Source organism: Mytilus edulis, chromosome 12 (genome assembly GCF_963676685.1).
Source record: "Mytilus edulis chromosome 12, xbMytEdul2.2, whole genome shotgun sequence".
In the NCBI taxonomy this organism is placed as follows: Eukaryota; Metazoa; Mollusca; class Bivalvia; order Mytilida; family Mytilidae; genus Mytilus; species Mytilus edulis.
This window is the reverse complement of record NC_092355.1, coordinates 38,872,378-38,890,761: the sequence shown is the minus strand read 5'-3', so window position 1 is coordinate 38,890,761 and position 18,384 is coordinate 38,872,378. Positions and strand designations below refer to the sequence as shown.

General features: G+C 32.2%; 1 protein-coding gene across 1 annotated transcript; it reads left to right on the top strand.

Moving 5' to 3' along the window:
* Positions 1–1,366: 1,366 nt before the first annotated feature.
* On the top strand, positions 1,367–17,234 carry LOC139498418 (sphingosine-1-phosphate lyase-like). The gene is made up of 12 exons (XM_071286799.1): positions 1,367–1,716; positions 3,237–3,386; positions 4,691–4,793; positions 5,278–5,443; positions 6,341–6,457; positions 7,418–7,569; positions 9,581–9,680; positions 10,860–10,974; positions 11,463–11,584; positions 12,119–12,221; positions 13,293–13,411; positions 16,702–17,234. Exons 1-12 carry the CDS (start codon positions 1,452–1,454, stop codon positions 16,819–16,821), a joined length of 1,632 nt encoding a protein of 543 aa, XP_071142900.1. The 5' UTR covers positions 1,367–1,451; the 3' UTR covers positions 16,822–17,234.
* Positions 17,235–18,384: the final 1,150 nt, after the last annotated feature.

Here is an 18,384-nt window from a genome sequence, read left to right as displayed (position 1 = left end):
AAACTATAAAAAAAAATGTATTGAGCTATATACCGTACCCGCTCAGTGACGGATCCAGGAGGGGGCCGGGGTTCCGGGGGATGGACCCCTTTTTAAATTGGCTGGATCCGCCCCTTCCGCTTTCATAACACTTATTTTTAGCATACTGAATATTATGATGTACTTACTTTTAGTTCAGGTCCTGATAAAAAAATTTACACATTCAGTACAGAAGAGTTTCAATGAAAGTATTCGTGTTTTTCTAGGCAAAAATGATTTTGGAATGACATTATACCGGTTTAAAAGAGCTCAAATGATTTTCTTATTGGACAGTGGTCATTTTATTGGATATTTCACTGTTTCATGCCGTGAAATTAATGCAGGTTAACAATGCACAAAACCGGTTCAACTACTATTGCAAGGCAAAAAAAAAGTCAAATCGTGAAGCCAGTAAACAATATTTTTTTTAATCTGAGCATGCAAATTGAAGATTACGTTATATATTTTACATCAAATATATTTGCAGAATAAAAATTAGAGTCCCAGACAATATATTAGTTGACTGTTTTCCCACTAATTCCACGTGTTTTTAGTAGTTTACTCGTAGTAGCCCACAATGCATTGTAGTTCATTGAGTCGATTGGTCAGTTTTTCAAGGCCATATTGGCCTTGTGTTTTGGAAATTACTATGCAAATATATTCTGACGTCAGAAAATCTAGAGTTCTCGACCTGTTATAGATGTTGAACCAAAATAGATAAGAGTCAGTGGAATTCTTAAAGTAAAATGAATGATAAAAAATCCCTTAAAATGAGTTTTGCTTACTGTTGAAGGTCGTACAGTTTCCTATCATTTTAACATCCTCGACCTTCGTCATTGTTATTTCCAAAATATTAACTACTGCGCATGTTATTGAGGACGTGGTGGTAAAAACGATCAGACAGCAACCTTGCAATATTAGAAAGAAAACAAACTTTGAAATAAATACAGATTTTAATAGAAGTTCTGTCTGTCTTCGTTAATTTTTGCTTAACGTCCAGTGGCAAATACTTCATGTGAATTTAAATCGATAACAAAAATGGATTGAATAATGAAAGTTATTCCGAATCCCCAATTACATGAAATTTTCAAATAAGGCTGATATCAAGAGCAGTGGATATCACCCTGACCCGCAAACCATAACGGTTGGTAAGGATTCTAATGAAAAACACGAATAGATAATTTTTAATAAATTCATTGCACTTTTTCTAAACATATATAAATGTATTTAGACTTTTCCGGAAATCACACAGCATACATTCTACACGTCTACAGGTAGACAAAATGATTATATATGTATATAATGTACCTGTACTTCTAACGTAAATTGAAGATAGATAAATCTGTCTATATCAAATAATCGGTACACAGTCCACTATTATGTAAACAAATGTACACACATATACCCCATTACACTAACAATTAAAACTGAAAATGGACAGTTTCTTCTCATGGATAAGTCTAACCGAACATATTGTATTTACGTTAGTAGTTGTAATTCTTATAAACATTTATCTTAAAAATGGCAAAGAGGAATTTTTCCGTGTCCTTGTCGTGGGATTAAAAGCTCTTCCTGGAGTTAAATCATTAATTGGAAAGGTTTTACATAATGAAGTAGCAAGTTTTGTTAATACTACTGCTTTAGCTAAGAAAAATGGAGGAAAGGAATCTGTTCAGAGAGTGCAACTACCCAAAGAAGGTAATTAATCCAGTTTACAATAACAATTTCTTTCTTTCAATGTCCAGTTATTTCCCTTTCACTATAAACTTTTTAATATAATGCCCGCGAAATGCGGGCATTTAGAGCTTGGTTGAAAGTATGTAAACTATTGTAGGATGAATTTTTGTAAAAGATTATACATGCAGAGGAGGATTTAGAGGGGTTTTCAGGGGCTCGGACCCCCCAAATCCCTTTTTTTGGGAAAAATTTGTTGATTATATAGGGAATAAATGATGCATGACTGGAGCGGGCCCCTCTTAGGCAGTCAGTGCTCCCCCTTTTATGAAAATTTCTGGATCCGACACTGTTGTGTCGTGAGAATTAGAGAAAGGTATCAAAAGTCATAGGTACTTGAGTCAGGACAATAATTTTAAGCACTCTCTCTTTCCAAAGTTCGTTTTTTTTTCTGTTGAATTCAATTATTTTCACGTTTCTGTATACTATGGACATACGTATATTATAAAAAAAAGTGTATGTGCTGTAAACTATCAACTCCAAGTTTCCTCTCCATGGCGATCCCTGCTATAATTTATAGAAAGTCTCTATATATAATAGTAGGATAATCACAGTATATATGCAGATAAACGCCAGAATTATTGTCCTGTCCCCGAGGAATTCAATTATTTGTAAGTTTTAAACCGGAAATATTTTCTATGACATAAAAGTCGGTCTGATGACGAAAGCAATATCCGGACGTCTTTATTTTCGTTTTTCTCCCAAAATAACCCGAACTGAATAATCATAAGAATAGATGACAAATGCGACTATGCAAGGTACCTAAAGGACACAGCGGGATGATGATTTATATATTGTGGAAGGAAGAGAAGCGACACACAAAATGAGGACTTCTCGTTTAATAGTATACATATAGATAGGCTGTTATTTAATTTCGAGAAATATATTCATTAATTTCAGTATCTTCTGTAAAATGTACCTAACAATAGTTTTGTAGGCATAATTTTGTTTGATTTATTTTAGTTTATTTTATGTCCAGATGCAAGTATTACATGCATATTCAAGATTATGATAACTTGTCGGTAGTTTATAAAGGTGTCCCTTTTCCCTTTCACTGGGATGTGATGAATTTAGACTGAACGCTAGCAGGAGAGTGAAAGAATGATCAAGATTTCTTCCTATGCAACAGTCCAGCTATGAAGGACTCGTAAATGATTTACAAGGTTTCTTTAATGCACAGACTTCGTTATCATCTCCCACCACATGTCGTCAGAATGGACAACATATTCCGACCGGACATAACCCAAAACAAACTATAAATGCCATTATCAATTCATAGTACTGTTTGCATGACGGGAAGTCCGAGTAAACTTCTTTTTGTTTTTTATAATAGTCATCAAATGGACATTCGGGTGCCATGCATTTTAAGAATATTAAAACAACTTATAAAACATTTACATTTTTTTTCTTTTGGGAAGAGGAGAGTTGAGGAGGTTCGCTGTTCTTTCTGTCATTGTAACAAACATATTCTGTACATATTTTAGGAATTTCACCTGAAGAACTTCGAAATCAAATGAACATTTTACAGTCTGCTGAAGCCGAGTCAGCAAAAGAAGGGAAAATATTCGCATACGTATATACCGTCATAGATCAACATTGGAAATTACAGTCAGAGGCATTTGATAAATTTGAAGGTACTTTTTAAGAAAATGGCATGTATGTCTAATTTAAATCCAGTGGCAAATATTACATGTATTACAGTCTAAAAAGTTGTTTATTTGAAGGTAAATTTTATAAATAACGTCATTATTTGATCAAGATATTAAGATAATGGTTAGTGGATATAACATGCATATCAGTCTGGCGAATTTATTATAGTCCAGTCAATCTAGCATACATTTGACCCTAACCTGAAAAAAAGTTAAAACACAAAAATACTGAACTCCGAGGAAAATTCAAAAAGGAAAATCAAAAATCAAAAGGCAAAATCAAAAGTCCAAACACAGCAAACGAAAGTTATTGCAACAGAAGATTTTTAAGTTTTAATCTTTTAAATTAACATTATACCCCAAATATACACAGACAAAAGTCCCATAAAATCTTACTTGAGGAAGACTAAAAAATCACCATTTAAGATTTCTATGGAGATTTGCATTGAAAAGGGAGATAACTCTTGCAAAAAAGGCAGAAATATCAATAAGTATTGATACAAAATTATAACTCTTCCGCTTCTATTCATCAGAATGTATTGATTCTTGTTTTTTTTTCGGTCTTTAGAGTATAACAAACAACTATAATGGTGTTTTCATATCTTTTATCAAGCTATAAATTAAATCTAGATTTCGTAATTCATTTGTTGACCATTTATTGAATTTTTCAACATGTCAAGGTAAAAAATCTCAAATTTGATAAAAATAATTAAGCATGTATTCTTCTTTTTGTGGTTTAAAGTGTCTTTAGACAAGTAAGATGCTGAAAAAACATAATATACATATATAAACAATACCAAGTTTTAACATTGTTTTTTTTCTTCAAAATGGTCACAAAGCTTCAAATTTGCAATTTCTTTAATGAAAAAAGCACCAAAAAAATAAAACTACCCATAACACTTCGGTTTTGTACATTTCATGAGCAGAACATTATATAATTTTGTCAAATATCAACTTATAACCCCATCAAGAAAATCAACCAAAAAAAAGACCAAAAAAAGACTCATTTTTGCAGAGTTATCTCCCCTTCCAATGTTAATCTCCATAGGAAATTAAAAATGCTGATTTTGAGTTTTATTCATGTTAGATTTTATAAATATGATGTCAGTTATATGTGAAATACGTCCAGAGACAAATATTGCATGCATATCAGTTTGAGAATTTTTATAGATATTACAGTTAATATTTTAATAATGTCCGCTGCCAGTGTATAATATACGTCCAGTTGCAAATGTCGCATGCACAACATTCGGTGGAATTCGATTGATAAATTTCTAATTTAATTACAGAAAAGATCGGTCACTCTGTCGAACATGATACTATTGTTAGTGAATTCCTGCATGCGTTTCTACACGAGAATGCACTGAATCCTATGGTGTTTCCTAGTCTCAGGTAAGCAAGTATCGATGGCATAATTTTGTTCAGTAACTTAAGAGGAAACAACAAAAGTCAGATAAACTCAAATAGAGTCAAATTTGAAGATCCTACGACATCGCCATCACAAAACAGGATCATATTATTTACATCGAATAAGTGTTTCCATGTAATTATGTAATTGTACTCGAAATGACAGCAATATTCTCACAGGACACATATACTTGTGGTTTCGAGTCACAGTATATAAACGTTGTTTTTTTCAATCTGAAAGTGTCCAGAGCTTTCTCAATGAGTCACCTGTTGCAGGAACTTAGCTTGCATTGCTACTTTATATTAAAGCAAAAAATACATTTTTACATACTACATAAACGTATATACATGTAAAATTAAGTTATGTAATTAACAATCACATTAAAAGTTAAAGCTATAAGCTAAAATTGATAATTATGCATCGTACTAAACTGATGTAACAAAGTTATGTTTTCATTCTGTATGATAGAAAAATGGAAACAGAAATTGTGAGCATGACAGCAGCCATGTTAAATGGAGATCAGGATGTTGTTGGATTTGTTACTTCCGGCGGAACAGAAAGCAACTTAATGGCTGTTAAAACTTACCGCGACATGGCAAAAAAAAGCAGACCAAATATTAGAGTACCAGAAATAGTAAGTTATCCGTCACTTAAAAAGTATGTTCATTACTACATTTGTATCTATCTTTAACCACGCTTTGACAATGATCTACAAACATAGTTAGATACAGCTTTGTGAATTATTCGTCTCCCGCTCAACGTGTTGCAGGGGACATAGAGATATCGTCCGGTCTTGTAAGCGGTCTCACGTGTACAATTTTAGCCAGACTTTTATGTACAAGTATCTTAGGTTTATATCGGTAATGTCTTTGACGATTTCAAAATTCAGTGCCGATATTTTTTTTAAATGAGTTATACTACTTTAAAACATTAATCATATTACAAACAGTGGATTTTCGTAATTGGTCTTTGTACCTTTGATAGATAAGCTATGTGTAAGTGGGAGACATTAGTACTCTTTTTATGCTGTATTTTTTTCTCACATTGCCGGGTGGATTAATCATTTGGCAAAGGACAAAATATAAGTTCTAGATTGTTTTATCAGTCGTGAAAAAGTTAAATGTTGCGAAATATGAAGTAAGTAATTTTCCCACTAAGAATACACAAAAGTTGCAAGATGTCTTCGTGTCCTTAAACTGAGATCATTTGTCGACATCACCAACTTCAGTTCATGATAGCTTTGATTTCCTTTGTAGCTATCGGTAAGCTATACATGTGTTCCCTGTTCGTGTTTTATCGATATAAGATAAAGGGAGACTCATATAGAGCAATTTAACTCATATCGCGTGTGAACCTAAATAACTATTCTATTATACTAGATTGCTGTGGTTTCAATACACATACAATTTCCATTCTGGAGTTCAGATGGAATATTGGCTCAAAATTGTTCTTCGGAAATTATCTGAAACAATGAATTTGTCAAATCCATTTTGCATATAATAAAATGAAACATGATAGTATATAATTATAGATAGCACCAATAACCGTCCACCCGACGATTGATAAAGCAGCCCATTATTTTGGTTTGAAAGTAATCCATACACCAGTCGGAGAGGATTTCCGTGCTGATGTACAAGCCATGAAAGAGGTCAGGAATAAAAGTCAGATTTTTTTATTTAAAGAAAAAAATATTTGAGTTATCATAATTAAAATAATTTTCTATAAATACACAAATCAATCATTTATTGACACTTAGTGGATTTTAATGAATACATAAATACTAGTATTACTTTTACACAAAGATATAAGTATATCCCTTACACAATCTATTACATGAATTGCGTTTTATGATTGACAAATTAACCACACATATGGAATGTATAAAATTATCTGGTTAAATAGGTATCACTAGGTAAATTCGAGCATTGTAGCATTGAACCCTATGAACTTGTTGACAGTTTGTAAATTCACATGTACAAGCATAATTATGCTTACTTCCAAAGAGGAAAATAACGGTTGGTGTATGTGTGTTTTAGGGTGGGGTGGTGGTAATCTAAAACTTCTTATTGCATTTAATTCCTGTTTTTTATTAGGTCGCTAAATTGAATAAAAGACGTAACAATCATATGAAAAAAAATTATTTGCGTAATAACATTTGTAAAGTACGTCAGGGTTAGTATAAGATGATATGCAGTATGTAGAATAAAGATTTTTTTAAAAACATTTTGTTTGAATCCAATCTTAATTGACAAGAATTGCAAGGATTCCTGCTAACCAACCGTTAAACGGCTAGTTTTTCTTTCTGCAGAATCTGACTTCCTTGAACAATAAAAACCATGCAACCTTTATAAAGATAAAGCAACGGTCGTTAAAAGTGATACTACACAAGGTGGCACTAAACACCATCAAACAAACAAACTACACATAAACACTTATTGTGTAATAAGACTACAAACGAGAACAAGTGAGAATATGTTAATTTTATACCATTCCGATAAGTGAACACCATCAGTTGTCTAGGTTCCGACGATGGGGAGGGGGACGTATAGAAAGGGAAGAAAAATAAAATGTGGCGTTTAACACAAACAAACAATTGATGTTTTATCAGGCTATAAACGAGAATACAGTGATGTTAGTTGCTTCAGCACCCCAGTTCTGTCATGGTGTTATTGATCCTATCAAAGAGTTATCGGACTTAGCTGTAGCAAAAGGTCTGCCATTACATGTAGATGCTTGCTTTGGTGGATTCATGCTTCCATGGTGTGTATAAATTGTGGAAATATGTATTGAAAGCTATTTTCAAATTGTTTTAATATGCTGAAACAAGGTATATCCATAAAAAAAAACTTCACAAACAATATATTTACTACGAATCCGTTTTTATTCAAGGATTACCAATTTTCGTGGAATACGTGTGCCTATGTTCTAAAAGCTATTATGCATACTTTGGAAAAAAGACTCAAAATCCAAAATTTACGAAAAAACAATGTGTCTTTAATCCATGAAATTTTGTATGCATGAAATAATGCTCCCACAGAAACATAAATATCAAGTTATCAAGGGAATATATGAAATAGAAAACAACAATAACAGTTAAAAAATGGAAAACAAAGACAATGTTGTATTGTAATTTGGAAGGTATGAACAGGTGTTTATAGGTTTTTTTTGTCACGATTTAAAACCGCTTTTTTATAGCTAAAGTTTCACATTAATACGGTTTCAAAATTAATGTTCATTAGGTTTGCAAAGATTACGGTGCACTTTGTATCACCTCCGGTATTTTGTTGGGATTCATGTTGCTCATTTTTTATTTGGTACATTGTGTTTCTTAGACTTATTATCTTGTGGTCGTTTTTTGTTTGTTTTGGGGGTTTTTTTGCCATTGCGTTGTCAGGTTGACGTCTTTGAATAATGGGTCACCATTAGTCTGTTTCCCGGCCGTTATTGAAATTCTTGACAATATTTGTATATTCCGAAGGCATACTGAAAGTTTTACTGAGGGGACCAACCTAGGTCACCATATTCCCTAGGTATCTTAATTCCGCCTTTCTCTGACACGAAATACCACACTATTCTTGAATATGGCGTTAAATACCATTCAATCGATCATTTACGGAATGTAAAGCAATAAAGTAATTAAAGCTTGACATAAAGTAGATGTGGTACCGGAGCCTGTAATTCAGTGGTTGTCGTTTGTTTATGTGTTACATATTTGTTTTTCGTTCATTTTCTTTTATATAAATAAGGCCGTTAGTTTTCTCGTTTGAATTGTTTACATTGTCTTATCGGGGCCTTTTATAGCTGACTATGCGGTATGGGCTTTGCTCATTGTTGAAGGCCGTACGGTGACCTATAGTTGTTAATGTCTGTGTCATTTTGGTCTCTTGTGGACAGTTGTCTCATTGGCAATCATACCAGATCTTCTTTTTTATATTGCCAATGAGAATTTACCCAGAGTTTGGCTGACATAAGTTGCAACATATGACGCAGGATATGCTGATCCTTCCGGAGCACCTGATATATTTAGTTTTATATGTTGTGTTTTGAGTAGAGTTGTGTTGTTTGTTTGTTTTATATTTTTCTTTTTTAGTCATGGCGTTGTCATTTTCCCCTTATTAGATTGGATGTTCTTTTTGCTTCTCTTTTGGAACAATGGTGTTACAGCATAACATAAGAACAAACTGTAAAAACAGTTTGAAATGGCTTGAAAGTTCATTATTATAATAGATAAATATTAATATTCAGTATAGAATCATATTCAAAACAGTGTGGCTGTGGCCATTGATTGACGACCTAAATTATCCTATTGACTGGGACAGATTAGGTGAATGTTTGTCTGTAAAAACCACTGCTCACTACTTACTTTTTATAAAATTTAAAATGTGGGGTCACTAAAGGTTCTTAAAGCTTTTAATACTAAAATAATTAAAAAAATTAATCAGGAATAACCTTTATGTTTTGATTTATATTATTGATATAAATCAAAACATTGTGTTAATCCTGATTAGTTTTTCTAATTACTTTATTTATGCGTTGAGAACCTTTGGTGACACCACAGTTTAAGTGTCTTTAACAAGTACATAGTGAGCAGTGGTCGTTACAGACAAACGTTCACCTAATCTGTCCCAGTCAATAGGACACTGTTTTGAATATGATTCTATTATAAAGCAAAGTATCAAACTGTTGTATAGTAACGTTAACTGTGAACATAATGAGTTATTTCTTTATTTCAGTTGGTGAAATACTTGACGTGTTTATTGTATTTTAACAGGGTAGAGAAACTAGGATACAGAATACCACCATTTGACTTCCGGTTACCCGGGGTAACTTCAATATCAGCTGATGTTCATAAATACGGTTATTCAGTAAAGGTACTAGTATATAGACTAAATTTTATTCTAAATACTGTTATTGTCATGTATTTCATGCCTAGTGACATATATTCGTCCATTATTGTTCGACTGAAAACTAATTAACTAAACATCGACTATAGAAAACATCCCAAGCTCGTTATTCCAAAAATCTGCATTTTCTTTTCCCGCCAAGGGAGTAGAAGTTAAAAAATAAAATATATTCATTTTAATTTAACCGACGTTATTTGTTTTTTTAAACGCCGTATTTTGACAATGCACATCTTTTTTACCCCGGCAGTGAATGATCTCCTTTTGAAATAAATTCAGTAGAGAAACAATTCCATGGTAGTTGTTCCTATGGATTTTATTTCTGAAAAAAAAAAAACCAAAGGCATTAGTGGCCAGAAAGACTTACATACTTATACCGCAGAATATCTACACATCAGAATGAATAGGGGACATTTAGGGGTGTAGTAGGCGTTTGATCTTATAGTGTTTTGCTTTAATACGTACAACAATATACTCGTTTCATTTCGCTCGTCAGTAAGGGAGCTGCCATTTGATTTTTATGGGGGGGGGGCTAGGATGAAATTTGAAAAAAAAATAGGCAGGACAGGAGTTTTGAGTAAAAAAAAAAGGCAGGATGAGACTCTTGCAAAAAAAAAAGTCAGGACGACAATTTAGGTAAAAACAGTCAGGATAAACTAAAAAAAAAAAAGGCAGGACCGAACAGAGTAAAAAATAAAAAGGCAGGACAGAGATTACAGCTAAAAAAAAATGCAGGACAACATTTTTCATCCTAGCCCCCCCCCGTAAAAATCAAATGGTAGCTCCCTAAGTTTATATTTTTTAAATGTCTACATCTTTTTCTTGGACCTTGGATGTATCCATAGCTAGCAGTAGCAGTGCCATTATAAATAAATTAGATACTTGATTACACGTAGTTCTATCCTTAAAGAAATTTCAGAGCTAGTGCAACTTATGGTTGATTTTTCACTATGAAATAATCATTCGTTTTGCCTTCGATGAACCGTTTTTGTTTCAAATCAGACAAAATCATCTTCCAAAAATATTCAATTATGTAGTATTCATTTTTTATCGGCTATTTCGTCGTGATGATTATTTGTAAAATATTCACTTCGCAACACATACACTGTGATAGTTATTGTAAATATACCGATTATATGAATTTTAAAGGGATCAAGCGTTATAGTTTACCGAAATGCTGAGATTAGAAAACATCAGATTTATACGTACCCTGAATGGCCAGGCGGACTTTATGGTTCTCCTTCAATGGCGGGAACACGAGGAGGTATGTTTGCTAAATCAATAAAACAGACGTTTAATACCGGTACACAGATCTAAACAACGCGGGAATTAGAATTAAAAATGTGGATATTGAAATACTTCAGGTTGAGAAGTTGAATTAACTGTTTGTATGCTCGGAAATAAATTTCATGGTTATTTTTCTCTAACATATTGGGGATAATTGTCTGATGTTCTTTGTAACATATACGGGATTTGTAAACATAATTCCTTATCTTTGAAATAATTCTAGGATTTCCTATGTATTAAGGTAGTTAGTGAAAGTACTTTCACCATTAAAGTTACATAACATCGTTTTTTGACTGGTCGTATTTGTCAACTGCTATTATTGGCGCTGTCTGGCCTAACCATCCGCGAAAATCTGTGTAAAATAAATTTTGTTTTCAGAACGTTTTTTTAAACATAAATTTTCCATTGAGTTACGTATTATTTCAAACATTATTTTAAAATTGAAAAAGAGTTGCGTCTTTGCAGGTGGTACTATAGCATCAGCTTGGGTTTCCCTGAAAGCTTTAGGTGTGAATGGATTTATGGATAAAGCTAAGGAACTCATGGATACAACAGAAAAAATGATGAAAGGCGTTAATGAAATAGAGGTTTGTATGACATATTGAATTGTTTATAGTGTATAAACCAATAGAAATAAATGATTTACTAGAACACAAATTAAAATCAACAATATTTGATTTTTCATTTTGCATTTGGTCTATAGCAAAAATGTGATTTTGGTCTTTATCTTTTTTTTGCCTTTTTCTCTCCTTAAGTTCCTATGTCATGTATGTGTAATCTTGTAATTATTTATAAATATATTAGTCAAATATACGTCTTTAGTTTTTATATGTTTTGTTTTGTGTACTATTGTTTTAGACATAATGTTGTCAATTTATTTAACTAACAACGCCATGAAAAAATTGAAACATACAAAAAGACAAACAACAGTTCACAAATCACTTAGTCTACATCAAAAGATGAACACTGAGCATCACAAACCACATGTGTGTAAATCGACAAAATAAGTGCATGTTTGACAGATACATTTATGATATTATTTTCCTTAAATACACAATACATCAAAAACAGCACACACGTTGACCTTTCATAACTGTTTTAAATTTCTAAACTGCTTTCAGGGTTTAAAGATTATGGGTGAACCGCATATGACCGCTTTTGCTATAGGACCATGTGTTAAAGATTTGGATATATATGCAGTCGCTGATGCGATAGAGAAGAAAGGTTATATTTTTATCTGGTCCCTACATATTATGATTTTAAATTAAAACTAATGCAGTAAAACGTTGGACCAGTTCATATATTTTTGTGTATGTGGAAAGTTTAACAGCAAAAACATACAGATTGCAAAATAAATTAAAAAATCCGAAAAGCACTGACAGGATCATGACTAAAAACGAAGACTTCTTTTTTTTTCGGATGTGTGTACTGATTATTAAGTTCAAGTTATTAATAAATGTCCATCAAATGAATGCATTTCCTTATTCATAGAAAGTCAAATGTTTTATATTTTAATAATCATAAACAGCCTCGGAGGTAAGTGTTTGTTTTGATCGCGTGAAGTCGTGGTTTCAAACCGCGGTCGGGTCAAACTAAATTGTTGTTTGTTACTTTTTCGATTAGCTGTAGCTAGTGGATCTAAGGAATGGCAGCAAAACAGGTAGCTCAGAGTCAGAATAATGTGTCCGGGTATGGTGACAGGTCTTCCTGTTAACCTGCACGTTGAAAATACGAGCCAGCGCGTCGGTCTAGTACAATACAGGATCATTGTTCATATTACATTAACATATTCTCGTTTTGAATATGCATTTAATCTGACGCTGGATGTTAAGCAGCCTCAGTGTTAACAGACTAGGGATGTAGTAGTTAAACTACTGAGACAACTCGGTCACCGAAGCCGCGTGTTTTGCATGTATTAATCATTATCATAATAATTACGAAACACTAGTATGTTGTTTTATAAGTAAACATTTTTGTATATAGATATATCATTCCAGACCAATACAATTTAAAATGATCTATCATCTGTGACAAACTTCAATTTAAAAACAATCGTAAGGAACACCTCTGCAAAGCCATGCGATACATTCGTTAAAGAAACAATTCCTTTCACTGCATATATTATTATTTTTACTATTTTGTGTATTGCATAACACAAATAATCGTCTCCGTGTACCCAGGCTTCCTGCACCACAAAAAAACATACCGTCACGATATGGTAGCTTTGTAACAGTTCTGAAAATGGCATTTAACACCTACAATAAACCAATCATTTTACAATATCTTTTTATACAGGATGGACGATAGAAAGGAACCAGAAACCGAGTTGTATTCATTGTTCTATCTTGCCACGCCATACTGCTATAGCTGATGACTTCATCCGGGATCTAAAAGACAGCACTGCTGAAGTCAAGGTTTGTTACTTAACTTCTTGTAGATGTCATTGTAGATGTGGTAAAAGGTTTATCAATTCATATTGAAAAAAATCTCATCCATGTTTTATAATTTCGGACTGGAAAATGATATTGAATGATCTGATTTATGCATATCAAAAAGAAAGAAATTAATTATACACAAGAAAATGCTTCATCATCCATTCATTATCTTATACGTCAGTCAGGTTGTTCACCTCTGTCTGAGATGACAGTCATTATAACAAAGTTATAATGTCACACCAATATGATATTTATTGCTTTATAAGGCGTTATAATTATTGAATCTTTAATTTCATACAGATTTATATCTGACTAAATTAAATGCTAAAATTCAGGATTATTTAAAAATTGAATGCTTCTTTTTGTAACTTCATTGGGGTGTAAAAGCGTTGACCGAAGTACATTTTTTCCGCGCTTCATTCTAAACATGTGCGCACGGTCAACGCTTTTACAACCCTATGAAGTTACAAAAAGAAGCATTCAATACTTATAATTACATTTTTTTAGCTAGGATAATGAAAACACGAATTTTTTATTTTTTTAATTTAATTCTCCTGTGCTCTTTATTGTGGGACCTCGTGTTATCATGGATGAGAAGTTTTATTGAGTGATACAATTGCTTAAGGAATAACACGTGATGTGCAGTTAGCCAATCAGAATAACGTATTGTAATGAAACATACATCTAATGTAATTATTATTATATAACAATTTTTTTTAATTATTTCAAATGTTTTCTCGAAATAACTCTAGCAACCTGAGCTTTGTACTTAGATGAGTGTTTCATGTTCTATTTTCTTAATTTATTAAACGGTTGGCTCTGTTTTTTGAAATTATATAAACTAAGTGAAATGTAAAGGAATAAGTGACTATATTCACTTGATGTTATTTATACATTTACTGTGGCTATGCAAGCTGTTGGCAGAACTTAAATTTTGTTTTTAAACTTTCATTCTTAGACAAGTCCTGATTATGTTTACAAAATAAAAATAATAATAATTAAAAAAAAATGCAGAATTTGAGGCATGAAATTACGAATAAAAAAAAGCGAATATTGTGAAAACTAATTAAAAGAAAAACAACAAAAATACCGAGTTCCAAGGAAAATTCAATACAGAAAGTCCCTAATCAAATGGCTAAATCAAAAGATCAAAAACATCAAAGGTACGCAATGTAAAGGGGAAAATGGTTTAAAAGATAAAAGAATACGGACATTAATAACCCTTATTCAGACCCTCATATAAAAATCATTGCAAAATTGTGTATTATACCGAAATATTGTTATTATGTTTTGTAATGAAGTTAAAGAATAACCGTTTGTTTAAGGGAAGAGATGAATTTTTTTCTCCGTACGAATGAATGCTTAAACAAAATACGATTGGTCTAATAAATGCATTTTTCTTCGTACATATGAATGGTTATACAAAAAAATAAGTGTTCGAATAGATGTAATTTTCCGTCGTGCAATTGAATGGTTATATTTTAAATATTTGGTTGATCGTCACCATGTCTGGGATTCTCGGCTGACAAATGACACGTCATAATTTGTTCATTCCTATCAATTATTTGACGATCATAACAATGTCTCAGTTTCCCATCTGACACGACATAAATATCTTCGTCATAGGTCAACATGTCTTGTGATGTCAATCAGACAAATTGTTGTTAGTTTGTTCCTGGTACTGACATGTACTGTTGTAAATGCATCTGCAATTGTCGAACTGGTTATGCATTTACTTCAATGCTAGCTGTTTTAACTATGATATATTATTCATTTGAACGAATTTAAGTCTGAAACGGTAATTTTTATCGTAACATCACCTTAAAAGACTGCACAAAAAAATAATTAAGTCATGTTCTGTCTTTCAGTCACTTGTCAGATTAATTGACTGCAGTGAATTCAGTACTGTACAAATAATTCGCTTGCAGTCGATTAAGTACTGACAATTCTGATTCAGTACTGTGTAGGTCTGTACAATATTATATAGCCTCGTTCGTACGTCCAAAAATTAGTTTCCATTCTTAAAATTTAGTTTTCTACAACCAAATCATATTCAACGTATACACACTGCTTATAACCACAAAACACACATCATATCGAATTTATAACGCTCGTCTTGAGTCATGTCCATTTATAACGTAATGCACAAGCAGGGCCACCATCTGTGTCGTATGGACACATTCTCCATTTACATATCGACAATGTCCCACTCAGGCCGTTGTGTATATAAAGAGTAAACCACATATGAACTAAAACGGGATGTTTCAATGAACAGCCTTTTAAAGACTAGATAAACAATTACTAGGTCTTGAATTGTCTGGAAATATTTACACAGTACTTGAATGACTGTAAGATAATATTTGAAAAAAAATGACGTTGTTAGATTTAAACTTGTCAAATGATGTAAAGATTGAAATGGACGCGTCAGACTGAAATTATTTACTGTATGAATATAGCTACTATTCGATAGTAATGTCAATGTGAAATATGCAGTAAATAGGTCCATAGCTACTGGGAATTGGTTAAATGAAAAAAGGTAGTGAAATTAACTTCCCCTCGATGTAATTATAGGTTTCATAACGAGTGAGAATTAGATATCGATTGATATCAACTTGAGTTTTTTAATTTCAATAATAATAAACGAGCCTATGGCGAGTTTATTATTATTGAAATTAAATAACGAGAGTTGATATCAAGCGATATCTAATTCTCACAAGTTGTTAAACCTATTTCTCTTATGGCAAAAAGTTGTATGTGCGTGGCCTATTTGTTGTGAGTTGTGTTGATACGGCCGATTTTCTTTGCAACGCGTACTGATCTGTATACTTTTTGAACTAATATGGTTTTATTTTATTCGCTCAAGGCTGATTTTATATATTTAAAAATAAGATGACTCAGTTTAATTCAAACGATATTGAATTATCACAAGCTGTAAAACGTATGGTAAAAAACAAATGTTTTTATGATTATTTTCGTGGCGAGAGTTGTTGCTACGGGCGTCATCTGTGCAAAACCGGAAGTAAACAATCAGTTGTCAAGAAAAAAAGCAGTCCCGGCATGACCTTTTCCAGTGAATAATGACCTGATCAACGACCAATGAAAATATTGGAAATTTACGAGATAACCAATCAAATTACCGTAATTTTGATATCACTTTTTCATATCACACTCCGTACGGTGTGATACGAAAAATATCTATTCACGTGGGAGTTAGATAACAGGCCCCAACCATAAGAGAATACCTAATATTTACTTTTTATTTCTTGTAGGAGAACAAGACTCTTGCTAAAAAGGGTACTGCTGCAATGTATGGAATGATTGGGACGATCCCTGACAAAACAATTGTTTCGGATTTCCTTGTTGAGTTCTTTAGTGAAGTTTATAAATGAATTCAAACTAGTAGCTATAGATCAGAACAAGTATTTGAAGAAATGACTAAAAGTACTAAGAAAGTGATGCAGATTTGATTGAAGTTTTATTGTTTCATCTGTACCTAATATATGAACTAATGCATAAATTTGTTCTAATTACCCGTTTCAGAATCGAAAGGACTATGGGTAATTTCATTGTTCGTACCCCAAAATGAAAAAAACGTCACGTCATTGGTTGAATTTCCATTGTTAAGGACGATTTTAACCAATCACGACGTTTTGGTGTACACTTTTGAAAATATTACCCAGAATGCATTAGATTCTGAAACGTCGAATTGCGTATGAGTAATTATGAATATTTACAATATTTCAACATGTTCAATGTGTAGCTGTGTCATTCTTATTAAAAATAACATTACTAACGATGTCGATTTCATTTCACCAGATGCGCATGTTTCTTTAATATGCCTAAACTAAAAAAGAAACGTTGAATATGTCACTACTGAAAAACTCAAAAAGGACAAGAAATCGGATCAATGTATGATGGAGATACATCACTTAATATTAAAAGATGTCAAAATTACTGATACTGTCAAAATAGGCAAAAGATAACATAGGTACCATAAGTTGGACTTAAACTGACAACACCATTGTTAAAAAAGGGAAAAAAGACTGAGAAACATGATTCCCACATAAAAAGTTTGGGTGATCTCATCTGCTCGATTTAATCTTTTGCATCAACACGTATATAAATGTGTTTAAAAGAGGTTACATTTTGTATGTTTAAAAGTGTTAAAATAATTAAATAATTTGTCGTGATATATTAGAAGAACCAGTTCATGTATACTATGTCTCCTATATACGTGATATACGCGTTTGGTGTTTTTTTAAAACCAATAAGATTTCTTTATTCCCATCTAGAAATATTCTCTTGCGAAATTGCATTATTTTTATTTCTTTTTTGTTTTCAAGTTATAAACTGTATGTTGTATGTGTAAATTGATCTAGATACCAGTTGTGTGAATAAGATTCAAAGGGAGCGCTGGAATCTAATCCGTTGGAAGTCTCGTCTCTTAAATCAATTACGAAGTTGAGAAGCATTGCAAACCGAACATGCCAAATCTTGTTAAAACTCTTTATGCTGGGGTGGAAAAAACATACTGTGTATACATAGATAATGTCCCTTATAGTGCAACCGACAATTGCAATCACTAAATCAATTGCAAAGTTAACGAACCTCAAGCACCAAAAAGTACAAATTGGTATGCCAAGGACTAATATTCTTTGCGGTAGAAAAATCCTTAGTGTAATTTAGTCATTATAAAATATTTACATGATTTAACTCCCTTGTATTGTATTGCAAAAAAAAAAATACAAAACACTAGACTTTTTAATTACCCGAAAATGACAATGTCACTGAATAAATATTAATTATTATGAAAGCTTTTGTTCTAATGATGGTTTATTGTCCTCATGACATTTTTATATATAACAAAATGGCATACCATAAATTATTTGATTGACAAATTTGTGTATTAGTAAAATTGATTGCTATAATTTTTAAATAGAGATGACGTTTGG

Bases quoted from the DNA above. Each gene is read 5' to 3' on its own strand.
- LOC139498418 (XM_071286799.1), top strand. From the start codon at position 1,452: ATGGACAGTTTCTTCTCATGGATAAGTCTAACCGAACATATTGTATTT. The intron at 1,717-3,236 runs GTAATTAATCCA...TACATATTTTAG, and splicing joins AGTGCAACTACCCAAAGAAG to GAATTTCACCTGAAGAACTT. The intron at 12,222-13,292 runs GTTATATTTTTA...CTTTTTATACAG, and splicing joins TGATGCGATAGAGAAGAAAG to GATGGACGATAGAAAGGAAC.